Genomic DNA, 26101 nt, shown 5'->3' with positions numbered 1-26101 from the left:
TGTTGTTTTTATCTTTTACTGAGTCTATATGTTTATTTCTGCACAACGGCATGCGTTTTAACACGACATATTGTGTTTGACTCGGCCACGCCTACCAATACATATCCCAATAGAGACATCGGTCATAAAATAACAACTCGCTGGGTTCGACACGAAAAAAAGTCCAATTCTTTACATCAACGTGTTCAAACACAAATAACATGACCAGATTTCACATTCCTATTTTTCCCTCAAATAAAACAATACCAGATACCACATTCATATTCAAGTTCTAAAATAAAACATGACCAGATATCACAATCATGTTCAATCCCTCAAATATAACGGGTATTAGTTTAAGCTACTTAGCTCCTTGACCAAGATGCATTGACATTTCCTAAAGTACTACATCTATGTCTCCTTGGGTTGACGTAGACACGCGATCGCTAAGACTTTATTTCTTCATGCAAGGACACAAGACAGTACAGACAACAACTTGATGCTTAGGCCTAGCAAATTCTCAACAACAAAATATTATGTTTCCAGTTACTCTGCCGAGTCACGAAAAAAACTGCCAACCAAAGCCCTTTTTTTTATTTCGATCGACCGCTGGCGAGGGACATGAAATTTTCGATCTTATTTCGGAGTAAGGAATACATTGTAGAAATGTTTTCCAATATATTCTCCTCATTTCTGTTTCATTGAAAATTGTACGATATATGACTGTACAAAAGAAGCATGATATTGAAAATACCAGTGTCTTGGTGCATTTCAGTTTTATATTGTTGCACTGTATTCATTGGATCATTTCGACCGAAATCTAAAACAAAAAAAGAGAATCCCGATTTTTTCCGGACCGTAACCGGAAAAGTAACATTAAATTTCCTAGGCCTTACGAGAAAAGAAACATATTTTCACACAAATACGTTATCTAAAACAAGTAGGCAATTTTGAGGTCCAACAGCAGACCGAGGACGATGAAGAGACAACAGAATGTTGAGACGGTCCCAGGTGTGGAGACAGGTGCTCCGGAGACAGCGCTAGCGGAACCCTGCACCCCGGCCGCTGGGAAACAGCGTTCTGAGCCAGAGGAAAACACGTAGTTGTTTAACATTGTGTTGTTTTCAAAGTCTATTGTTAACTAATTGAAGTGAACACGTTGAAATGTTTTGCTTTGATTTGACTCTGTTTGGGGCCTTATCCCCTTATGTTTTGCGTCACTACCGAGCCACATGATCTATTCTATCCCTTCCTTCAAAGGCCTGGCTTGGTCACCAGTTTCACCCAAGGCTACAGGCTGGATCAAGTCCTCGGATCCAAGAAGAAGAAGAGAAGAAGAAGTCCTCGGCACTGTAAGTTTCTTTCCCCGCCTGGCTAACTAATTAAGCCCACCCCGGTGATTTTGCCTGCCTGCATTGATTTAAGGGTCATCCTCAGGGAGGCAGAGGACAGGTTTCCTCGGGGCATATCGATCCTGGTGCCAAATGCTCTCATCTGTATAGCCGCGCGCCTTTCGGCGTAACACACCAGCTTAGTTCTAGGACAATACGAATTTTTAAACATATTTCAGGTTGACAAAGACCTACTTTAACTTTCCCTTGCATGTAAGCCTCACCTGCTGAAAGGTTGTTGGTGTTAAAGGTGAGCTGTGCCAACATTCCGTACGGGCTGAAATCACCCGTCTTGTTCACGTAAGGCGTCACCTATGAAGTTATATGGTTAGGAACAATACACTTTTGATGGCATTGTGAACTAAACTTACATTTCGCATTCCAAACAGCGGTTTAGACGAATAAACACTCTGGGCAACATTTGAGCCATTTGCAAGTTTCAGCGAAAAATATCACACTTGAAGGTAAAGGTAAAGCGGTCGAACTCCGGACTGAGGACGAATCATGACTATGGCACACCGGGTCACCCCTTCTCTTCTCGATAAGTGTGTTGGGCTATTTTACGTGGAGAGGTTTGATGCTTGAGACTAACGCCAGAAGCTCCCTCATACACGGGATCGACGGCTTTACGTCACCATCCGAAATGACGAATGCAATTCCTTACATGTTCGAGCTTGGGCCGACCCTAGTTGCTATGGTCAAGCAAATATAATGGAAATCGCGATGCAACGATACGTTTTGAATTCTGTGAAAGAAAAGCAGCAGACTGTGACCTTAGAAGATATCATAACACCCCGTTAGCTAATACCACGTTCCCTACCTTTAATGTGTAGGTCTTGTTCAGCCTCACTTGGTCAATGACGTACAGTATGGGAACGAGCGGATTTCTGTTCGGATCCTGGGAAGGAGAATGTTGGGAGAAACATTTGTTTTTGTTTGAGTCATACATCGTAGGGGTAAAAGTGGATAGGAGAAATTGCACTTGACACTAGTACTTTCAAAGAATAAAATACATTCCAACATAAAGTGGACGACAACGTATAACACGACCGATGACAATATATTTGGAGGAATTGCACCGAAACTTTAGCCCCCACCCACCCAAGTTTGTTCACAATATTACTCAATATATTAAACTAGTATACATCTCACCTCGTCCACCGAAGTGTCAAATACACCTTCTTGCACATTCTTCCCGTCATGCTCCAGGCGGATGACGTATAAGATGATGTCACCCCCTTGCTGAACAGGGCGGACCCAGGAAATCCACGCGGTTGCCATGGCGACAGTTTTGTTTTTCTTGCTCTGCCCGCTTTCCTCGTCTGACTTGTGGTCAGCCTCCACCTCCACACACGTCACACTCACGTTGACGAGGGTCATGTTGGCCGGTTTGCTGGCAAACACAACCTCTGTGGGAAAAGGGGGAGGGGGGCATTAAATTTTCATTATTTTCTAAAATCGGTTTTTGGACAGAAAAGGACTCAACTTATTTTAACAGTGCCACGAACACAGAACAATATACCCGTTTTTACACCTGGGTTGAGTGAGGAAGGTCGCGAAACGTGCCTTTCCCAAGGACACAACAGCGGTGGCGTCAGTGGACTCGAACCCTGGACCACTGGGTTCTGGGCCGAACACCATGCCGTTATGCCACACGACCCCATATTTTCATTATCAAATTGCAATTTCCACCCACGGCTTGATGATATGATGTATAAACTTAAAGCAAGAAATGCCAGGAACAAAGAAAGGAAAGGAAATCGTTACCTTGCTGGCGACAGAAGTTCAAGTCGTGGGTACGCGAGTAGCAGTCTGTAGTAAAGAACACATAAAACATGATAAACTTCACGCAATGAGGCATCTTCTATCTCATGTAGTTCTCTTAAGAAACAGCAATGTCCTTTCTAGGTAGACACTAAACTAGGATAAAGTAGAAGCTAGATCGACGTGAGTATTGGACGTTAGCATGACGTAGCAATTTCAAAGAGTGGATTCGTCCGAGCACAATGATGCGCAAGCCCGTCTTCGATGCTTAAAGTAATCTCCAAGCAGATCTATCGGTGGCAAGGCAGTATCAAAGGGGCCAACCAGTATCAAAAGCTCCTGAACACGACTACTTCACGAGTAAAGGAGGCCATCCATATCAGGGCACGCCAACCTTCTCTCAACTGAGACGGGGGGCGATATCGACTTCCGACAACCGTTGACCCATTGCTGACATCACACCTGCGTAAATAGCACGTGTCCACGGCGTTTGGGTCAGATAGCTGAAGAAGAACGAGTGATCATGTTGAAAATCCCGGTGAGTCAATTCTATGAGATGGATAACAGTTTATTTGTCATTAAGTGGGTGCCCAGTTACCGTACTGACCTGGAGTAAGGAACCGGTGGACGGCACCTCGCCCCGCGCTGTCCGTGTGGTTCAACACTACGACCTGGCGGGAGGATAAAAGAAGACACTGTATTACCACACTAGTATTGTCTTACATATCTCTTATTCCCACTACAACAACTATATAATCACAATCCAAACAATCATTTTCGTGACATTTTACTTAGTATCGCATAATAGCACACATGTGCAGACTGCTACATCAGAAAGAAATCAAAATATCAACTACTGCTAATGGTAATGCTTTTTACCTACCTCAATCTCGTAGTCGTGTGTAAACTCCAGGTCCCCGACCGAGTAAGATTCCGTCCCCTGTAATACGATATTTCACAGACATTCTATACATAGGACAAATGGCACACGTAGCTTCCCTTCATTAATTACTTGCTACATCAAAATTGTTAACATTTGACGCTGACACTGCTGTAAGGTTGGGTTACAGATGTTTGTGGTATGAAGGATAGCATAATATCTCATCACGGTCATTCGCCCCCGCTGACTGATGATAGAATTTACCCTCCTTGTCAGAGGATATTATAAGTCATTTGTCACACGCCTACACCGCTAGGGTACCAACACAAAAGTCTTCCGCTGAAACGTCTCCCCCACAATAAACATAAGAAGAATTTAATATTCTTGCATCTGACCAATGTTATTTATTAGGTTGATTCTACAACTACATTCACTAGTAGCCATTGCTAATGTCTTGTAATAAAGTTGGCAACGACATCAATATGATAAACTATTGTTTATCATTGATTTGGGATTTATCTTACGACGAAGACGAATCCACGGTCCTCCAGGCGTTGTCGCGCTGTCGTCACTGCCGCGTCGGCTGGAGGCCCGAACATGTCGAAGTCAAAGTCCCAGTCGTCGAGGAAGTCATCATCCGGCATGCCTTGCGGGTCCGCGCTGACGTCAGCATACGGGTCCTTCAGCAGCACCATGTAGCCCTCGGGGTCAACTCCTGGAACAGTTTGGAGTTGACTAGGTCATCGAAAAAATAGAAATAACAAGACCGTGGTGGAGCAAAGTTTAATCTACGTTAACTTGTATTGCATTGCTTGCTTTCAGTCTGTATTTCAGTTATTCTATACGTGTCCTACATGTATATCATATGGCACCCGACATCAGTAACGCTGCCTGGGTGACCTGTGTATTGCTGTGCTGAAATTTCAATAAAATAAAAATGGATATGTCAGTCTTTTTTAAGATATTGTAGAGCGACAGAATGTGAGGTGGAAGATGGTGTAACCGGAGACTGGGAGTATTGGAAGGCTGGCTTGATCAAAGCTTTCCCCGCCTGATGGCAAGAAAATGCAGACAGAATGAGCAATTTCACAATAATGAATAGCATAAGAAATTCACAAAAAGTTCTTAATATTTCACGAATGTAAGAGATCTTCGATTTCTTGATTTTAAAGGGATAAAGTGGACATATGTTAGGATGTGGCATATAAGTCAAACTAAGGTTACTTTTTGTGCGCATCAAACCATAGTGGAAGAAAAGACGTCGATGAATAAGAGTCTGAGAATATAGAGCATCACCATCGGGTTGTTCCCATGACACTGTGACGTCAAGCATCCAGTTCTCGTTCTCGCGGTACACGAGACTTCTGACGTCAAACGTCTCTATGTCGACCACAGGGACCCCTAGTTGAAATAACAGGAGGAATAGATACGTTGTTTTCTTTGCAGCGCTTTCATGAATAATGTTCAACAAAATGATAATCACATTTGGGGTGGAAAGAGATTCATCGGGTCTCAACACTCTATGTTATGAGTGTTCCCTATAGCTTATGCATTCAAAATTCTAACTTAAGGCCATGTACATGTTGATTTGATTATATGGATGACATCCTATGGGTACCCCAAAGCTGATGCAAGTGTGCGAATAAAAATAAAAGAGTTTGGAAAAAAAGTTGCCTTCATCATGAAATTTATGTGGTCAGGAAGGAATAGCAAATGATCAAACACACAGAGTATGGTATACTGAATAATAGATTCTTTATTTTTGTTCTTTCACATCTTTTTCTTTGATTTTGGAATTGACTTTGACATTCTACGATATAAATATCCGTTTTCCGAGATACATTTTTTTTCAATCTACAGCATATATTTTCTCAGTTTGTAGCCGCTTTGTACGATTTACAGTATGGCCGAAAACGTTTTTATTTTTCATTTTTGAAACGGACGAAAATTGATGCGTGCGCGGATGTCATCCATATAATCAAATCAAAATGGCCTTATCATTCATGCATAGGCTGGAAGAGCTTGAAAGATAGAATTGTAAACCAACTTCCCCTAAGTAAGTGCTGGCTACTTGACATCAGATTGAAATCTGCAACACAAGTTTTCCGGTACTCTACAGAGCCAGAAGAACCGGACGAACGCAAGAGGAACCAAGCAAACAATTTCTCATCCCATGCCAAACTCTTCGAAGTCGCGCTATGTCCAAATTCGGTCAGATTGAACATATGTTCGCTCAGATACTTCCCGTACAGTTCTGTAAACCAACTATTTATACTCTAATTTTGTTATTCTGCCAACTGGCTGTTATCTGATTCAACACATTCAACATTTACCGTTTGTTGGAAGAAGCTACAAAACCATCAGTGATCCGTACTATTTTCCAATAGTGTCAAAATATGGTCTCAAAATACGGTCTCAAAATATACTCTTCTATTTTGCTTCACATACACACATTCACACACCCTCACTTCTTGAATTAATCGTAATTATTGTGTTTATCAAGAAACTTATCAGCCTTTATGAAGGCTAATGTTCAGAATACAAATACATATAGACTTAAAAACATGGTTATAACAAAAGATATACTGGAAATGAACTTTTAACTTAACTTGCGAACAAAGTGTGGATAGCTTTCTTTAAGTTAGATGGACTGAAGATTTAGATCCAATATTATGATGGCTTATTGCTTCATTGAAAAACACCGTATGTACTGTACATATGTTGTTTGCTTAGCTTGGCCAAGCATGATGGTAAGAATTGTCGGTGCCATCTGGGACTGTCAGGCATGTTTCCACGTAAAGTCAACACGTCCGAGCCACACCGGTGGTAACATCGGTATCGGTTCATTACGACTGCCTGTCACGAGCGTTACAAGACAGGTTTACGACCGCAAATTGAGGACAATCTAGGGACAGTCGTGGTTGTGTCGTGCAAAATTCATCTGTCTTGTGGCAGAAATGGTTGTCGCACGTCCTTCTCACGATGGTCGGCTATCATAGCCTAGCTGACACACGAAAAAGATTGCACAACATAAAGGACAACGCCTTTTGCCTAGTCAACATGCAGGGTTTAGGTAGAGTCACTACCGCCCACCGACAGGTGGTGACCAGACTGGCCATACGGCAGCTGCAGATGGCCAGCATTGCGTAATGAGAGACTTGGAGGTTTACTTTTCAATTAATAATAAGTCGCATTTTTGCTGGGTCAGAGAGCTGCTTAGGTTGGATATTGTACCATGGTTAGGTTACGTCGGCTCCGATACGACCGTACAAACTAACCAAGATGGCTCCCACCTTCCCTGAGAGAAATTTGAGATAAACATTTTCTCTTTAACTGTCATGTCTTCATGTTCGACAAGTTTTAACATCGAAGGAGTAGGTTAACGTTTGATGTCTGCCACCCTTAAAGTGACAAAGAAGTTGTGAAGGGAAAAAGGACAGAGATCATCTGGTGTGATTGTAGGGAAACCAGGCAAACTCGCCGTGCCTAAGGCCGTTACCGGATGTACATCCTCCCTCAACAGTCTCACATGTGCACAGCGGTGCCTCGGCTCTTAGTCAAAACAACGCTAGCAACGAACCGGCGCAGCTACTATTTCTTTAACCACTACCGAAATTCTTCACGTTGAACCTGGCAAAATTAAATGCAGACGTTCACAGTAAGATATAGAAGTGCCAAACGACATGGTGACCAAATTTCAACGTTATATCGAAGACAACACAAACGTTTAGCGGTCAAGTTGGCCGTAAGGTCAAGCGTAACGACCCTACTGTCGTCTGCGTTTAGCCTTGTTACTTACGTAGATCCAAGGCCCCCGAGGTCGCTAGAACCGCCATTAAAGCAACCGCCATGGTCAACCAGTCGGTAGACATGATGAAACGTACGTCTTACAGTCTTGATGCAGAAGTACAGTCGTGAACTGCCGGTGAACTGCCGCGAGTAGACACAAAGGAAGTAGTCTGAGGCTCGCACTTTCCTCAGCTTTGGAGTTGGCGGGAATCCAAGAACTGGAGAACGCTTTTCTCACAGGAGTTACTCGGCGTTACACTTACACTGACTCACAGGAGGTGTCGTCTAACATGGCACACAGGATCACACAGCACAGGGCGGTACAGCTGCACCTTTGTGGTTCTCATCAACATTAATATGTAACATAAAAACTTATAAAAAGGTAATACTAATAGGTGTAGGCGCTTGAAGCGCACTGTCTATGTCATGAAACGGGTGATCCTCTTTGTTATGCTTAAGCACTAGAGCGGGTGAAAATGTCTAGAATGAATCCTCATAATTTCGAGCAACAAAATATATTATAACAAACAAAGATTTTTAATGCAAATGATTACAGATTACAGTAGCTGTAGATTGGACAATAGTTTGTAGAAATGTTACGATATATTTCTTGAAGTGTGGTACTTGAGTGAGTATGAGCCGGAAAGTGAAGTTGAAGGTCTTCTTGAGGTTATTGAATTAGTTGAGCCATGGCCTGTATGAGGAACACATGAAGAGAAATGGCGCCAACTATTGGTTAAAGTAGGTAAGGCAGCTTCAATCACTGACTTATTACCAACACGAGAGAGAGAGGGGAGAGAGAGAGAGAGAGAGAGAGAGAGAGAGAGAGAGAGAGAGAGAGAGAGAGAGAGAGAGAGAGAGAGGGGGAGAGGGAGGAGAGAGAGAGAGGGGGGGGGGGGAGAGGAGAGAGAAGAGAGAGAATGAGGGAAGAGAGGGGGAGTTAACGTTAAGTATTCAAACAGGGGGTATAATTTTATAGCAGCAAAATGTATTGCGAGCCAAGAAAATATAGTAACCGAGCAACACTATTTAAACATTCAAAACTTTGTGATAAACATGCTGACTCGAATGAACAGTGAGTCACTCAGTGAGTAAAAGAAGAAACGTTGGTAGTTCGACGCTGCACCTCTCAGCGACGTCCTCTGGCGATGTATTTGCGAACTGATCCATTGTGCAGCTACTCTTGAGCGCGTGACCGTCGGTTTTATGTAGGATCACTGTGATTATGGTGGCGACTACAACTAGTATCACAGGCTAACTGCCCAGAAGAGAAACAAATATTTGTCCTCAACTTTGGAACATTTCCTGGTTGAAAGAGACAAGACTTTGTTTCCGCTACAATAGAGGGGAAAGGATCCTGAGTGCGTACGTTTGGACAATTTTCAAACAATGAAGTTTCGTTCCGCGTGCCGTTAATTTATTGTGCTTGTGTGTGCGTAAGTTACTACCAGCTTGCTCTGGAACTGCAGTGGCGTTATTGTGAAAATCTTGTAAGGAGAATGACTGAACAAAGGGACGACGGATTTCCATGATATTTAGTGTGCAGGTAGCTTAGACAGAGATGTACACAATGATGTGCAAATTATGCTAATCGATACTTAATTTGCATAACTAATGAGGAAAATCCTTATTTGCAGTGTTTTCCATTATGAGACTCAAATGCATGTAACATATGCAGTTTATGGCAAGTGCAGCATCGGCAGATACCAATTATGCGAATGAATTCCTAATTTGCATAATCAATGCAAAAGTGCCAGAATTCATCCAAGTGGAAAATAATAGGACTGACAATATTGCATCATGTCTCAGTTAGATAAAGGTGTTTATGACCAAGCATATATCATGTAAATGTGTAAGTCATTTGCATAAACAGAATAGTTCATGGAGATATGAGGTCGAGGAACTCTTGTTTGTATTTTTTTATTAACAAGACATAGTTATAAACTCATTCATAGTTTTGGCTTCACGCTGGTGATAGTACGTTTGATATGGATAGCTATTTCTGGCCCATTTTCCTTGCAGCGGCAAAGCTGTCTAGACGGATTTTCTAATCTCCAAGCAGATCTATCACGATGGCAATGGCAGTATCCAAAGGGCAGTGGTGACCAATCATACTGCTTTTGCCCTTTGGATACTGGCATTGCCACCGATAGATCTGCTTGGAGACTAGAGATTTTCCACAGTTCTAATGATCCGTCATTGCGACCTATTGTGCGATATATCTAGTCCTTGAATTTATGTAGTCGGTTCTAACGTGTACTTGAAATGTGACCACAGCTTTGCTGGACAGAAAAAAATATTACAAGTTCAAAGCCGCGGTCGCTGACCCGCCAAGTGGCCTGTCTGTAAGTTGTCAGCCCAAGTCTTTGACATTTCTTAATCCGCGGCAACATATCGGGTGAAACCCTAGCATGGCTTTGTGCTAAGTACATAATCCACGGCCAAGTTCAAATACCGCAGAATCGGCAAGCCGCGAGTTTCATCCATGGTGTCACCAGGCTGGCGTGAGAACTGCTGGCTTCTCGATGGTCTTATAGAGGGAGAGAAAGGAAAGAAATCGCGACCGAAACCTCATCCTCGTCCACCAGGACCTTTCCGCTCTACGTTACATCGCTCGCGGAAAGGCCTTTTCCGCGAGCGATGTAACGTAGAGCGGAAAGGTCCTGGTGGACGAGGATGCCGAAACCTCTGCTTGGAGACTACGGTCCATGGGGAGCGCTGTGGAATATAGCACTTGGAAAGCACCCTTTGTCGCGTCTCCTGTGATCTCCTATTGTATTACGTATACCTCAAAAAGACTGAGAGGTTTTAAGAGTGAGTGTCTAAAATATCAATAAAACGTGTATATACTATTACAGTGGTCCACGTTTTTAGTAACGAGATGACATTTAAAGAGGTTTACGTTACCAATGTGTTCAATACGTGTAGATACGAAATACAGTGATATGTTGTTAATTTCTGACTAGGAAATTTTAGTCATAAACAATTACAATAATGAATTTGCATTCATAGGCTACGTAGTGCCCAACATCTCCTCGCCATTTATTGAATACGTGAATGGTCGGCTGACAATTGAAATAATTTTTTGTGCACCCACCCACCCTCTGTGTGCAGGTGTCTCAGTAGTTTTAACTTAAAAGTACAACATCGTAAGTCTTCATTTCCTAAGACGGTTCACTTATTACTCCAGGTGTGTTTTCTTATCTTAAGTCACCTGTTATTTCTGGAGAAACCGCATCGAAACCAAATCTAGGAAAATACGGATAGAATTCTTGTTTTCCGTTCTGATGCTGTACTTAACATCTGAAGCGTCGTGAGTCTCAACACTTTCACATGACATGAAACAGAACGGGAACCCACGTGATGGTCTTAGCCAGAACTATCACATGTCAGTTTGGCGCCGTAGAATTCAAAAGCATCGTGCTATTTCCTTTGGTTGAAGGATGGACAAAGATATCCATGAGGTATTTCGATGGATTGCTCATTCCTGCCTTGACAAAGACGAACATTGATCAGTCGAAAAAAAGTCCATGTGTTGGCAAGCACAGTTCAACATTGATTCTGAATGACTTCTACCAACACAGATGAACTTTCAAGTGAATTGCTCCACGGATTTATATACTTATTATACATAACTTTTATAATTGAAGGAAATAAAGCATATCGTATCATATAGAAAAAAATAAAGCATATCATATCATATCATATTCAGGGACGTACAACATGCATATTACTTATGAATATGAATATGGCAAGCCATTTATTCATATATACATATATGTGCATATATATCCAAGCAGCCACTGCCCAAAAGGTCAAAAGACACCTGAAATCTTTTTTAAAAAATCGATTATATTCGTATTGAAGTTATGCCATGTCCCTAGGAAAGTGAGCCCGTTACTGATATACTCGTCCGGAATATCTGCGTTCGTTCAAAACCTGCTGACATTGCCGTCTGACACTGTGACAGGGGAAAGTTGTTTTGCTTTGGTACATAGTCGCCACTTTCTCTTGATCATTCAGTGAAACCCGGATCATAGCTAACCACTAAGTACATAATTCTCCGGCAAACTGATCACCAATGCCGTGTATCATGAATAGATGGGACACGTTTATAGATGATAGGACTGTGTGTACTGGTCTTACAATTGTCGCCATTGTAATCCAGCAAGCAAGTAAGCAAGCCACTGTAATCCTAATTCTATGTAGTATTTGCGGATCATCTCAGCCTTGTAGGGGGCGTGGTCTTCTGTGAACAGTCTGTTTCTGAGCAAGGACGTTAAAAATCTCATTGGTCTACCTAGGTTTAACACTTCTTGGAAGGTCCATAGATACTCGTGTCCGTCAAGACGTCACCCCGAAAGCACCCCCTCACACGTTCCGTAACTCTATCGCCCAATTTTCCATTCACCCACCCTTAGCCCATGGCTACTTCCCCTCAGCCAATGGGAAGCCCCGATTTTCTGTGGTTATATCCACATAGTGTGGGGTATCAGAAAAGTGTGAGTGATATCTGTGGGTGATATAGAAAAACTGTGGGTGATATAGAAAAACTGTGGGTGATACAACCATGTGACCTATTCTGACCAATCCCTGCTCTGATTTCTAATTGCCCGGGGATTTGGGACTCTCCCCATTTGTTTTACAGACCTTGTCTGTGCTAGCCTTGCAGCTATTTATACTTGTTTGTCAGCATGTCCAGCAAAAAGAGAGATTTCTGGACTTTCAGGACAAAATAAAGTAACATTTAGTAGAGCTGCTGAACTAGGGAAGCTTCGGGGAAGTATGCCATGGGCTAAATTAGATAGCTGATGGTATTGGCCTCGATATCTGGATATAACAGCAGTCCCGCCACCTTGGGGTTTCTAGTCTCCACTCGGGCTTCGCCCTCGGGGAGACTAGAAACCCCTCGGTGGGCGGGACTGCTGTTATATCCAGATATCTTGGCCACTCCCATCAGCTATCTATTACTTATCACCACAACCCCTGATATATCGGTATTTCCGACAACCTGTCGGAGGACCAGCGTCTCCACCGGGCGCGCTGTACAAGCGGGCGGCGGCTACAAAGTGTTCTCCCGCCCGAGACTGATGGGCGCTTGCCCCCGGGGATCGACCAACACGGTCACCCGTGGGGGACACTTCCCCCGGGACCAGGGGAGGACAGCTGGGCAGTGTCCCGCCTGACACACCGGTTTGATGTGGCAGGTCATGATTAAAGAACCGCCCCGGGGCACAAGGGTCTGCTGATGGGTCTGTGATAAGGGGAGAACCGTTAACTACTCTGAACTGACCAGGGAGGACCATGGTACTGTTGAACGATATTTTCACTGACGTTTGTTAGACTTGTTAGTTTGTTGCTTGTAGATCTTCATCAGTGAATAACAGCCTAGCAGAACGATGTCGGTCGTTTAGTTGGCCCGGTTGTTGTTTGATTGGCGGACAGGATAACTACCGTTCAAGGGGGGTTGAATTATTTTGCATGCAACTGTAACTACCGTTCCTAAGAGTTCTAAAAATACGTGTAAATCCTTATCCCATGGACTAGTTTTCTCGTGGGTTCTGAGAAACGTTGCTCATCACGCTCAGACGTGACTGACTCATCCCTTACCCACCTGGTGCAGACGACACCAGGGCTGGTTTACGTCACCGCGTTGTTGTCAGCATCAGCTAAATGGCGACCGCGACCCGTCAACACAGATCTAGTGCTGATCACACAGAATGGCTGTTGAAATCTGTTTCGGTATATGAATCGTGTATGTTGCAGTGTCTGTTTCAGTGCTGAAGACAAGTAGTTAGCCTGGGTGCCAGACTGTTGCCAGGGCCTTCACAGGCAAGCTGCACGGCTCCAGGGCCAACATGCCCCAAGGAAATGTTACCACAGTACCCTGATACAAATAGCACAGACGTTAGGAAAATGATACATGCTGTTGCTGTCTGTAAAGGTTGTAGAAACAACTTGTGGATATATCTCCACAGGGAAACGTGCTCACAGAAAAATAACGATAAACACCCCTGTAGTGTCGTCTGGAGATCAAATTTCTTCTTGTCAGTGTATTTTGGCTCGTTGATGCACAGTGATAAGAACACACTAATCAATCAAATTAATTACATTATTTTTTAAGGCCAAAATAAGCAGAAATTACATCGTTTTTACATAAAGACGTACGAGTCTATATCTGGTCAGACTCATTAAACTTAAAGTTGATTGACTGGAAAGTTTCATCGCATTCTTCTCACGTTCGCGTTCATGACATGCACATGCACAATGTCACACTTCAAGTTTAACTAAGTCATCACGACATTAACTCAAAGTAGTTTACACGCCCAGCTAGCCTACTCTCCAAGCAGAGGTTCGGCACTGACTGGTTTTTGACGTGATCTGAGGCGCTTTTATCGGGATCTGCGACATAAAGAAAACGGGAAAGTCCAACAAAAACGCCTAGAATACAGCCAGAGCCGAACCTCTGCTTGGAGAGCACAGCTAGTCGTGGTGAAATTTTCCCGTTGGTAATTGAGAGATTTCTGCCTGTGTTTGTACAGTCACGGAAGAGCGGGTACGGAAAGGGTGGGTACCGGGTACAGCTGGGAGATTTCAACCGGGTGAAGTGCGATGTGGTGCCGACAGCTACATTTACCCTGCCCGGTACTAAACAATAAAACAAGTATGCTTGTTATCTTTAATTTGCTATAGGTTACAAAAGTTCTGAAGCGTATCAGACGTTATCAGAATTGAGTACACGAAAGAAATGAAAAAAAAAAAATCGACATTGATTGCGTCGAAAGAATGTGAAAGTTTTGTAACCAAATACCAAAATGGAATGTTTGGGCAGGGGGACTGTAAATAAAGCAACAGGCGCTTTTCTAACAACTGACAACTATGAAATCGTAACAATAACCATTCTCTCCAGCCGTGACGTTTTCTTTGTTGACAGAGATGGGAGTGCCGTGCCGTCGCCATGGAAACGTATCTTCTCGCAAGGCTTGTCGGGATTGTGTGTGACGATGAAATGTCGATTGGTGAAATAACAAACGAACGAATGACCGAATGGATGGGTACGTACAGTTCTCAATCCACCTGAAACGCCTCAGTGAGAAGCGTAGGAGGCATTTAATAACCTGGCTTTGACCGGGCCTTTCCCTGAGGACTTCGCACGCGTGTTCTAAACATTCCGCTCAGCGAGTGTCAAAATCCTGAGGAGTTTCAACTCCCTCCACTCAGGCCGTCTGCGCGCCAAAGGTTACCGTCCTGACAAATTACTAAATGAAGTCTTGTCGGTTTGATTTCCAGCCAGTCGTGCTGATAGAAAACACGGCCCTATCGTTGCATTGCATTTCTTGATGGATACAAATAACACTAAGGGTCACTTTAATAGGTCCTCAATCAGTGAAAGGCTTGATAAGAAATTGAAAGTGTAAAATTAGACCAGAACTTTTTTAAGACATGCAGAAGAAAATTAGAAGAAGGACGTCAAAAGTAAACCGTACCTCAGAGCCATTAACTTGATTAAGACGACAGGCTCACCTCTTCGACATTCCAAGAATTTTGCAGGGTCGAGACTGAAGAGCAAACCAAAGAAACCCTGGTGCTTTTTAAGTGGCTGACAATTTGTCTCGTGCAATTTCTCTCCAGTTGGGCTTGATATAAGGGTGAAAGGCAGTCTTTTAGCCATTTTGAGGCCGTAGGATCAGGAGCTAGTGTGTCTGGGGCACGGTATTGATAGGTGGAGTCCATCCCTCTCCTTCCACCGCCTTTTGCCTCCCAACCAAAGACAGGCACCTTCGTTTACACCTGGGTGCAGTGAGGAAAGCCGTGTGAAGTGCCTTTCCAAGGACAGAAGATCGGTGGCATATCAGGATCTCTGGGTTCTGGGTAAATACCCTGCCATTACGCCACATAACCCCACAATATATGGGATTAATATGGAGTGAGTTATAAAGCCAAAATGCGTGGTTTTCTTTCATCAACATGCAAACGAATTTCAGGTATGCACTACACTGCTATAGCTAGCCTCTACCAGGCTCCAGACGTGGCTAGATATAGAAAGAGGATAAATCGGCCAAATAGACAGCCAGAGGACTTGGCCAACTGATAAATACAGTTTGACATGCCAGGACTGTATTTATCAGCTGGCCAACTCCTCTGGTATGTTATCTGTCTATTTGGCCGATTTCTAGTCTTTCCACGTCTGAAGCCTAGTAGAGGCTGCTACACTGTATGAGCGGGAATTTTTTCCACAGACTACTGTGATGTTTTCTGTTCCGGTCTCCACCCCCACTTCCTTTGTCAACCCCATAGACGGGACAGACTTCCACCTTGCACGTTATCATTACTCTCCAAGCAGAGGTTGAATGGGCAGATCGTCACCGTTTTATCATATGCCGTCATTTTTTGTCGCTAGCCCATTCCCGGCTAGCGACAAAAAATGACGGCATATGATAAAACGGTGACGATCTGCCCATTCAACCTCTGCTTGGAGAGTACGTTATCATGGCAAATGTCCAATCCACGTGCCCGTTAGAACACAAAGCATTCGTCTGCACGACAAAGGATCGTTAATTTTAAACTAAAGATAGCGCCAGGTTCTCAAAGTGCAGATTCGGCAGATGACCAGAAAGGAAATGCTCGATTTCGCTTTTTATCATTCACAAACCCCCACTCACTCACTTTCCGATTTAGCGTCAGGCTCAGCAACAACAGACGTACGTTTCGAATAAGAATGTTTCAGCAACAAAGATGCCTGGATGCCAGACCCCAAATCTCTAAAATATCTATCCTCCACTGTCCACACGATAGATATTGAGATTGGGGGTCTGACATCCAGGCTACAACAAACGTAGGTTTCGAATAAGAATGTTTCAGCTGTAAGAGATTTCTGTTGCTTCTCAGTCACACACTATTCCACAAAAACATCCCACAACAACAAGACATAAAGGAAAAGGCTGACAAGAAGGAATTTAGATAAAATTCGAAATATATATTCAACGACCAAAAATATAAAATACACAATAATCTCCACAGATAACAATACAAAGATAACTCTATCATAAGAATACAATGTACAAAACGCGGCAGAACAACGACTATGTCGGCCTCCTTGGTATTTGGGACTATCATGTTGCCCAGACAGAAAGGACTGCTATTCGTACAATTCATTTTTAGAAAATCCGTTTAAAAACATTGTACCGTATTGTAAAATAGACAAACAACGGGTAGGAATAGATTCTTTTTCAGATTGGAAGACAAGTTGTACTACAAATCGTGGTCAGCGGTTGATATTCCCAGAAGGGGCAAATTTTCCCTTATCATGTCTTTGACAATTTGTGTGGGTAGGAAGAGAACGAACAGCTTATCATTTGTTAGCATGGGGGAGTGAGAGGTCACAGGAAGAATAAATCCCCAACCCAAACTTTCACACTTTCTATTAGCGAGGTTGTGTTTTCTTTCTCAGACAAACGACAAAGAATAACTGAGAAAGCTGGCTGGAGACAGCGGTCTGGTACCGAGCCCTTAGTCCACAAACCGGTGAGCCCGCACGAACCACTGTCTAACAACAGACCGGTGTTGGCTGCCCTTTAAGGTTTACAATGTCATCTTTCCATACAATATTGTCATTTTCAAGTTTAACGAGACTTCGGTTCGAACAAGCAGGAAAAATGATGAGCATGTGTAAAACTGTGTGAAAATCAACCGCTGATCACGACGAACAAATAGTGCAAACTCGCTTTATAAATTTGACTTCTGTAGGATGTATAGAAAGGGTTGAGAGTGCAAATTTCGGGACAAGTTTGCAAATTTTGTTAAGAATTTGACGTTGGCTCGTTTGCGTGGGAAAGTTTTCTTAGTGGGGAGGGATCGGATTCCGTATCGAGACGAGAAAAGGGACAGGGCGTCGCAAAACAAAACTGTCCGTGTGGTAAAACATTGTCCTTGCGTGATATAAAACATTTCTCTGTGTGCTAATACCTCGGCTCAGCCCACCCCCTTGTGTGCCCGGGACGTCCTTTCTGCCTAAAACAACACTTCGATATTTGCCAACATGTTTTCCGTCTCGTTCGTTTGGGACGACAAAATCCGCCATTGTCTGCACGGAAAAATGTTCGTGTTTGTCGTCAAAGTCCCTTGTTGGTCAGCAGACTTCACGACATAGTGTCACAATTCGGCCAAGCACAACAGGGCTTTGGGTGGCAAGACGAGTCAGCATTTCGGCGGGAAAATCGTGGACGGATTTTCGAGTCTTGTGGTCTTTTGCTGTCTCCATAGCGCTCTGGAAATCCTTTGGCACAATGACGGGCTGGCGCAGTCTGCGAGCCGGAACCCCTGCAGTTCTTAGAAGTGGTTGGATCCGCCAGATGGCGCTCCTAGCCCGAAGTACAGCTCTTGCCTGGAGACCTGTAAAACAAAATGGCGGACGCTGGTAAGATTACTAATCAGACCACTAACTCCTCTAATCCAAGCATCAGCCTGCTAATTGTGTTTCAAAACAACACAAAGCGAACAACTTCAATTAGTCAAAGGCTTTTAGAGGTACTGAGAAATCAAGCGGCAATTCAGTTGTTGCGTTCTACTTCAAGCACTCCTTATTTGCTGACACACATACATTCACTCACACAAATAAGATAAAGTAATCGTATAAGCATTTTCAGAATCTCATTTAAACCAGTATTGGGACGTTTACGTCATTGTGCTGTCGCTATCACTAGATCTCCCAATGCAGGGATATCGGAAGTATTTTACAATTAGGTGCCGGTAAGACCAACATCTCTCGCGAGATTTGGGAGTGCCACACGACAGTATAATCCTGCTAAATGCACGCTCTTCCTGTCCTTATTGGTCTACTTCTAACGGATTTCTTTCAAAAACAAACTACATGTAGAACAAAGTACATTTATCTTTGATAGAATGATCAAGGAATGATTAATAAATCTTCTTAATTGAATTTAACTCATGCAGAGATTTGACACCTTTCTATGCTCTCATACCCAACAAGACCATTATATGATAGTGTACATGCATTTTTCGGTTGGAAAAAGAAGTTTGTTCAAGTTATTTTTCTAAGATTTTAATCAGACTTTTCGGCTGTGCCAAAGACTCGGTCTCCTCCCTGTTGCATGAGCCAGAGTCCAGCACCCACAATGTGACAGACTAATTGGATTTCAGGACTAGTGGGCTTTACTTTTCTATAGGGGAGCATCCATTAAATGAGACTTACTAGAAGAAGAGATGCAAATTCGATGCTTCGAACAACTCCTTGGAACAACTTTTTGGGAGGGGTGGGTTGCATTGCTCAGGTTTTGTTCTTATTGACATTTGAGACGAACATGTTTATCTTGTAATGTAATTGTCGGTTGACTTTTAAAGGCGACCTTTATAAGAATGCCCGACTGCTGTGCAATAATTGTTGTGCTTAGATAAAATGAGATATTAGATTTTTGGGCAGCGCGTCTGGAAGTCGTGGCCCCCGCTGCGGTTCCGGTCGGGGAAGGGAGGAGGACTGAGCCGAGCGGCCGCGTTCCCGTTTGAAGTCGAGTTTTTACTGCCTCCCCCTGTAGCGCGGAGCTATTTAAACTCGAATTAAGGAAAATCAACGCGTCTAGCCTCTAGCGATATGAGGGCATCAGGACGAGTCGGTCGGCGAGGGGTTAGAACACTGGTCGGAAATGAGGAGTAAATGGCGCTGGGCCGAAAGGGCGCGACCGGTAGTAATTGTGTTCTTTGATCTTGTCGAAGGAGTGATATCTTCTGACATGGAGTTGAGGTTTGGGCTTCAGAGGAAAAGTGGATTTTTTCCGAGCCCCACGTATTTGATTATTTCATTCCTCTCGAGAATTTTGACTTTGTTATCACTCTTCCTGTTTGAAGCAGGTAAGGTCAAACTAATTTACCCTGATTTTGTCACTTGAAAATTAACGACATAATTTTGCAAGGTGGGTCTGAAACGAAGCCGGGAAAATGTGACTTTTCATCGCGCTCCTTTGAGGCGCCGACTGTTTGGCTTGGGGGAAGCCCCAGCAGGGATTGGGGTAAAGCCCCTCGGGGAGACCAGCGGGGAATAAGGTACCCCAGGGGGAATATTGAGTGGTGATGACATCATGTTCCCGGCGAGCACGTGAAGGGAGATCAGACCCAAACCCATAGAAACTATACACCAGGGGAACTGGTCCGAAAAATTGGATGTAAGAAAACTCTCGGCTTGGATATCAAAAATTACAACTTTTAGGCATGCAGACACACGCGCACACAAAACAGAACACTAGCTTGTTAGCGATAAAGAAACAACTGCCAGGTATCAGGCACACGTCAAACATGTTCTTAGTATTTTATGTCGTAAAAACATAATTGTTGAGCACTGGGCTCATCTAAATCATGGGCGTAGTCGATAAACTACGTACTATATCTTTCAGGAAAAATATTGTCGAGGGATTTCAGATGTAAGAGAAGTGGGGAAGTAGAGCAAGACCACTTCCCACAAGTCAGTGAAAGAACTCGAGAGACGTATTGTGGTACATAGTTTACATTTTCTACGGTCACACAGGTCCATCATGAAAGCTTCACAATCGGCGCCTCTAGCGCTTCAACAGACATGGTTACATGCGAAAACGTATTATCTCTAGTAGACGGGGGATTACAACTACACCCCTAATTTGTCTGTACAAAAACAATAGCTGGAATATTCCCAACTTTTGAAGTAGTGCGCTATCCGGAACAGACTTTTTTGTGACCGGGAGCGGTATAGGGGTTGTTCTCACCATAACTTATTTATGAGGGGCAATTTTGACACTCGGGAGAAGTTTCACACGGTCGTGATAAGAAGGATCATGCGGAGATGGCTCGTGCGGGAGCGAACCGCCAAAAATCCTCTGGTGGGAGAATGGGAAGTCCCTTTTCTTCCGAGACAGGCTTTTGAGTCGCTGTTGTCTGAGCGGTTTCCGTCCCAATGTGAGAGGAACAATACTTTCACTTGCGTTAGATATGACAAGTTTAGATAACAGGTCACAAACTTTATTGACGTGCCAAAGAGTCGATATTTACTCAATTTAGATTTTTTTTCGGGGTGATAGTGAACAATTTGAGATGTAGGCACCCTCCCTAAATAGTCGAATATTGTAAAATGCGGCGGCATTTCCCAGAATGAGTGATCAAAGCGTCTAAGTCGAAGCTGTTCCCCGCGGATTAGGGGCTAAAGGAAAGCCTGCCGACTAGGTTCTGCCTACAGGCGGACAAATGACTGGGAGACCTGTGGGAGGGCGAGCTGCCTGCCTACGTGCCTCATCAACAATCTTTCCAACGGAGATGAAAAGCCAAGAGCTGGATAGAAAGTTTCCTCGCCCGCCATGAGTGCGGACTCGGTGCCCTGCCCACCAAGAGCGCGGAGTCATGTTGTTGAAAGACCGCGAACCCCGACAGCAGTGTTCTGCGAAAGCTCCAGATACAACGGGGTGTTTTTCTTTTTACCGTGTTTGACTTGGCCTGATGCCGACGTCATATAATTCAAACGTGAAACGAGACCGAGCGAAATGACGAGGGGATTGTGTGACCAAGTTTGCAGGAAGTTGTGACTTAACGATAACTCTCCAGAGACGAGCCACCACCACAAACGAACTTGCTACCTCTTGATTGCCAAAGTACGAGGGTCCGATTTGGCTGTACGCCCGAGAGTTATACCGGCTTTAGGAAGAATCACCACAACGAATTAAAAATACACAACATCAATCTGAACACATTTAATTTTAGTCGAATAGTCGTATGCCTGGCAGCCGCTACGATCGTCTGTCGGTAACCTACAACAGTCCGAAGACCAAAACAGATGCAGGTTAGTTTAAATGTGAAACCCTAACTTCGTAAGAGCGGAAGGATATTAAACTTCACGCAAGCTACACCGACATCTCTGGACCGTGAAGGTCAGATCACTGCCAACGCGAGGTGTCCCGCCGCGAGGGGGCAGCACTAGAAAGTGAAAAGGGTGCCTACAGTTCGGCAGTGAAAGTGTTTCATCAGGGGAGGGGTTGGAGGTCAGCAGGCGGCGCTCTTTGATGTAATTGTCTTGTTTCTCGGCGCTCGCGTGCCTGTGGCAATAGAGGCCACCTATTTACCCCCAACTTTCCTTGAAAATCACCAGGACTAGATTTGCGAAATTCGGTTAATAAACTAAAATGAAGAGCTGCACAACTGGCCATGAGAACCAAACAACAAACGGTTTTGATCTTAGATTTAAACAAGGACATTATATTGATTTAAAGAAGTGCGCATTTCAGTCCCTCTAACTAGCTGCCACCTGGTATTTACTGACGTGAATTTGACGGTCGCCAGAGGCGCTATTGAGGTTATTTTATGGGCATGGTGTGGCAATACCACATTAAATTAATATGGTCCCGGGCTTTGTATCACAAGTTCGTGTTTTCAGTTATGAAAAACCAAATAACGAGTATCACTACATATCAACTCTCTGTTTTTTTTAAACTTACAAAAACACAGCGGCTATTACCTGTAACTTCTTCAACATTCAACTCTAAACGTCCTTAGCAACTTATTCGTACGCATGCACATTCAGAAATGCCATTCACACAAGAACGCGTCCGTCAGTCATACAATGGAGAACGAAAAACTAGAACATAACAGTTTCCAGGTCCAGCAAAAAAACAAAAGAAATGGTGGGACCCTGAAACTGTGGCTACACAATGCACCGTTAGATGTAGTGATTTAGTAGACTGGTAGATATATGGGTTAGGGATGAGTTTGGGTTAATGGTGGATGATGAAAGGGGAGTTTGGCCAAAAAGGACCGAGGATTTTTGTTTGCTTTTATGTTTTGGTTGCTGTTTTTTTTCAATGTTCAAACGTCAAGATAGCTTTGAAATATGGGAACGTCGAAGATTTGTGGTAGTTGTGCTATGACTGCCACAAGATCTTTTTTGGCTTTTCCCCAGATGGTATCTGTGTAAGACCCTCACCAGCTACAACTGATGATGTCCGTTCATACTCCATGCACCCTCCATTCTCCATACCGAAAAGGCGTAGCTCAGTCTCTCGTGCGCCACGTACGAACAGGAGGACGCCATCTTGGTGTCGGTGTCGTCCGATCTGAGGACCTGTGACAGGAACAGACGACATTTTTCATCAGAGTTGTCATGGAAACCTGACGACTTCCTTTGCGAACAAGAGTGAGCAACCACAGAAGAATGACATACCTCCCGTCGTTGTCACATTGAATTGTGACATATGATATCTACAGATTTTTGGCAAACACGTATTTTAAAATAAGTATCGACATGACAGTTTTCTTCTGTCCTCAAGAAGGTAGAACGTACCAATAGAATCCTACAGGTCGGTAGGATTTCTTAAAGGATTAACTACTTAGGAGTTTTCAATGGGAAATTGAAAAGTAAACAGTCCAGATGTTAATGATGCAGCTTATCGGAAAACAAAAACAAAATTTGTACACGATCGGATATTTTCCCTTGGAACTCTTCTCTGAATGTATCTAGACTTCCCGCCGTTATGAGGTGTGATCATCAGTATTACAAGGTGACACCAAACGTGTCAGAAAGCAAACAACTTCTGTCAGAAAGGTGTGAAAGACAAACATCCCCTGCTTGAAGTTATCCCTCTTTCTCACATGTCGTTCGCGGTGAGGCGCGTGGTTCATTTCAACACACGGACCCTAGTGTCAACGCGGCGTTTACCTTCGTGAGAGAGCGGACTTATCGTCCGACTCTTGAAAATCTTAAAGACTGACAGAAAAACAGATGGAACATTGACATTGGCAGGGCTGGGCGAGTCGCGGGGAACCCGGCACGGCCGCTCCATGACGCGGGTAAGCCGCAGAACAACCCAACCCCGCGGTGAGATCAGCCGGGCCTGTGAACACGCCGACACCGGCCCCAGCTGACTGGTGCGCGGACTACAGTGTGGTGAAAGCCTGAGGCTACGCTCAAACTTCAAACTACTCCTACCCTGACCCGCCTGGTACAGCTATCACTACTCTAACCTCTCTTCTACCACGCCAAAAGCGTTCCTTTTACATCTCAAACATCACAGGGGCTGTAACATGCCGTTTGGCACTTGAGTTTGAAACGCCGTTTCCATAGACCAACTCCCTAAAGGGATTTCCCGTAAGTCGCAGTGCGGAAGAAGTTGGCAAAACAACCGACAGCCAACGCCAAAGTCCTGACTGATGTACCAGTACAACATGCAAATATATCTTACCTTAGAGAACCAAACACAGGACTATGTTTGCTGTTGTGCAAGACACGGACGATCTTCCTACGACATACACTTGTCTACAACAAAACTGCAGCTATTACGCGAAGACTATATGATGGTGTTTAAACTAAGACACAAGTAAATAGAAGTAGACAGGAGATGTTTCTGACCTGATACAAGAAGTCTATGTACCGAGCCGCCAGCTTCAACGTCTGTATTTTGGAGAGTTTGTCGGAAGGTAGAGTAGGGATGATCTTTCGTAGAGACGAGAAGGCCTCGTTCAAAGACTGTCAAGTAGAGAAACGTCATGTGTGAGTTAACGGCTACACTCCATTATGATTATCACATCACACACTAAAGTACAGCAACAGTCTCTTCAATGGCATGTCATAGTAAACGTTACATTAGACACCAGGGCACTGCTACAGTCAGAGCGATGACAACAAGAGAGAAATACAAGGTTCAAACTAATTAAGAACATGTAGTGACATTGACGAACGCGGTATCATAACACTGAAGATTACGGTTACACACCATATGGTCGTTCTGATGTACCTAGCCTGTACTCATACATGCACATGCACTCGTCTTTCGCTGCTTATTATAAGGGAGCAAGCATAAGAGTTAGAACTAGATGACGAAGTAAAATAGAATCTACGTGGCTGAATCCTCTTCTCAACCGAACTACTGGCACACCCCGAATATTAGCACCCTTCTTGACGTTTTGTTGACACGTGCGAAGATACATAATTTTTGGAGGATGGAAAAACATCCTAAAATTTCTTTAGAAAAAAATTTTCAGGATGATTTTTAAAAGTTTGACTGTAGTAATTTGTGGGTCGTATCTGAAGGGTTCGTCGCAGTCCGGGGGTGCCGTTATTCGAGTGACCAGAGGTGAGAAGAAAATTAAGGAAGCGAGAGCTCACGTCTTTCTGATTCACCTGTGTTCGTTGTCGCTCACGCACGTTGGCAAGCACCCTTTGGTTCTGCAAGTCCTCGAAACTCTCAGCCTTCGACGTCTTCTTGCGATTTTTCCCGCTCTTGCCGCCACCAACGGACCCGCCGCCGGTCGACCCATCGTCCGAAGAGGCGCTAGATTTGGAGTACCGCCGCTTGCGCTCGTACCTCTTGGAGCGGGAGGGGTCCTCCTCGGCCTCGGGGCCTGAGGAGCTGTGGTCCGCCAAGGGTGACGCGTCGGGATCGGGCTTCACGAGGTCCTCGTGCGAGAAGGTCTCGAGCGTCGTGTAGGTCACCACGTCGGCTGCCATTGCGATTCTGACGTTATCCTGTAGCACAGCGACGATTTGTAAAATCCAAGTTGGATGGGGCTTCGCGAAAACTGGTGGAAGGAACACAACACTATAACAGCCTTTAGCTTCTACGCGTGCGGAGGATTGTGCGAGTGTTCTTCAAGTGCTCACGAGGCGTACACTAAACTCGAAGGTGAGCGGGGGTCCCCTAAATTAGCGGCCTGTATGCAAACATGTCAGTCAAACTGCTGCAAACAACTCCCAGCTGCGCTCTGATTGGTCGAAAGGTCACGGTAAGACCCGCCTACATGGGCGGGAAGACCGTCACCAAAAGTGTGGGAGAAATGCCAACATAACTCAGCACTGTTGTGAGAAACAGGCATTTGATTGGTCAAAGGAGTCCCGCCTACTTCGGTAAAATCGCAGGGATACTGAGGAGGGAGGGCGCGCCTTTGTGGGAACAGCGAAGTGGATATCACACCTACGATCCAAGTGTAAATCGGGTCGATAGCAAACAACCCATCAATCAATGAGAACCGATATCAATTAGCTCGTTTAGAAGGGACTACACATTCTCAGTGCCTCATCAAGTACCACATCTCCACTATCGCGAAAAAAATCACAGGAAAGAAGTTTTTCCCCCGACAAAAAGGTTGGTATACTTGTCCTGTCGGACGGTAAGAGCCTTGGGCGGAGATACCCTTATATAACTTCTACCAAAAGTCTCGAGAGTGTTCATCCTAAATACGGTGGGGAGTGATTCTAGGCAGGGTACTTCTCACTATGAATGATTCATTTTTACATTCCATAGAATAATTTGAAGGATGTTTACAGCCCATGTAAACC

General features: G+C 44.1%; 2 protein-coding genes across 5 annotated transcripts; both read right to left on the bottom strand.

Annotated features, from left to right (window-relative positions):
* Nucleotides 1-2: 2 nt before the first annotated feature.
* LOC136447098 (uncharacterized) lies at nt 3-8085 on the bottom strand. The gene is made up of 10 exons (XM_066445790.1): nt 7814-8085; nt 5311-5415; nt 4539-4729; nt 4018-4074; nt 3742-3805; nt 3138-3182; nt 2523-2779; nt 2191-2268; nt 1595-1682; nt 3-1059 (listed from the first exon to the last, which is right to left on the bottom strand). The coding sequence occupies exons 1-10, from the start codon at nt 7884-7886 to the stop codon at nt 911-913; spliced, it is 1107 nt and encodes a 368-aa protein (XP_066301887.1). The 5' UTR covers nt 7887-8085; the 3' UTR covers nt 3-910.
* A 9902-nt stretch (nt 8086-17987) lies between these two features.
* Nucleotides 17988-25412, bottom strand: LOC136447261 (twist-related protein). 4 transcript variants are annotated; one of them, XM_066445988.1, is made up of 4 exons: nt 24932-25412; nt 24176-24292; nt 22808-22891; nt 17988-18195 (listed from the first exon to the last, which is right to left on the bottom strand). In XM_066445988.1, exons 1-4 carry the CDS (start codon nt 25271-25273, stop codon nt 18133-18135), a joined length of 606 nt encoding a protein of 201 aa, XP_066302085.1. In that variant the 5' UTR covers nt 25274-25412; the 3' UTR covers nt 17988-18132. The 4 variants fall into 4 exon arrangements, with proteins under 4 accessions (XP_066302085.1, XP_066302087.1, XP_066302086.1 ...); XM_066445990.1 differs by having other exon boundaries at nt 18022-18195; nt 24947-25412; XM_066445989.1 differs by having other exon boundaries at nt 18081-18195; nt 22754-22891.
* Nucleotides 25413-26101: the final 689 nt, after the last annotated feature.

The sequence above is a fragment of the Branchiostoma lanceolatum genome, chromosome 13, assembly GCF_035083965.1.
Source record: "Branchiostoma lanceolatum isolate klBraLanc5 chromosome 13, klBraLanc5.hap2, whole genome shotgun sequence".
Classification (NCBI taxonomy): Eukaryota; Metazoa; Chordata; class Leptocardii; order Amphioxiformes; family Branchiostomatidae; genus Branchiostoma; species Branchiostoma lanceolatum.
The sequence above is the reverse complement of the archived record's forward strand: the minus strand, read 5'-3'. Positions and strand labels throughout refer to the sequence as shown.

Bases quoted from the DNA above. Each gene is read 5' to 3' on its own strand.
- LOC136447261 (XM_066445988.1), bottom strand. From the start codon at position 25,273: ATGGCAGCCGACGTGGTGACCTACACGACGCTCGAGACCTTCTCGCAC. The intron at 24,293-24,931 runs GTGAGCTCTCGC...TCTACTTGACAG, and splicing joins CACAGGTGAATCAGAAAGAC to TCTTTGAACGAGGCCTTCTC. The intron at 22,892-24,175 runs GTCAGAAACATC...TTCCTGTCACAG, and splicing joins ACATAGACTTCTTGTATCAG to GTCCTCAGATCGGACGACAC.
- LOC136447098 (XM_066445790.1), bottom strand. From the start codon at position 7,886: ATGTCTACCGACTGGTTGACCATGGCGGTTGCTTTAATGGCGGTTCTA. The intron at 4,730-5,310 runs GTGATGCTCTAT...AAACTGTTCCAG, and splicing joins GTCATGGGAACAACCCGATG to GAGTTGACCCCGAGGGCTAC. The intron at 2,780-3,137 runs GTAACGATTTCC...CTTTTCCCACAG, and splicing joins GAACTTCTGTCGCCAGCAAG to AGGTTGTGTTTGCCAGCAAA.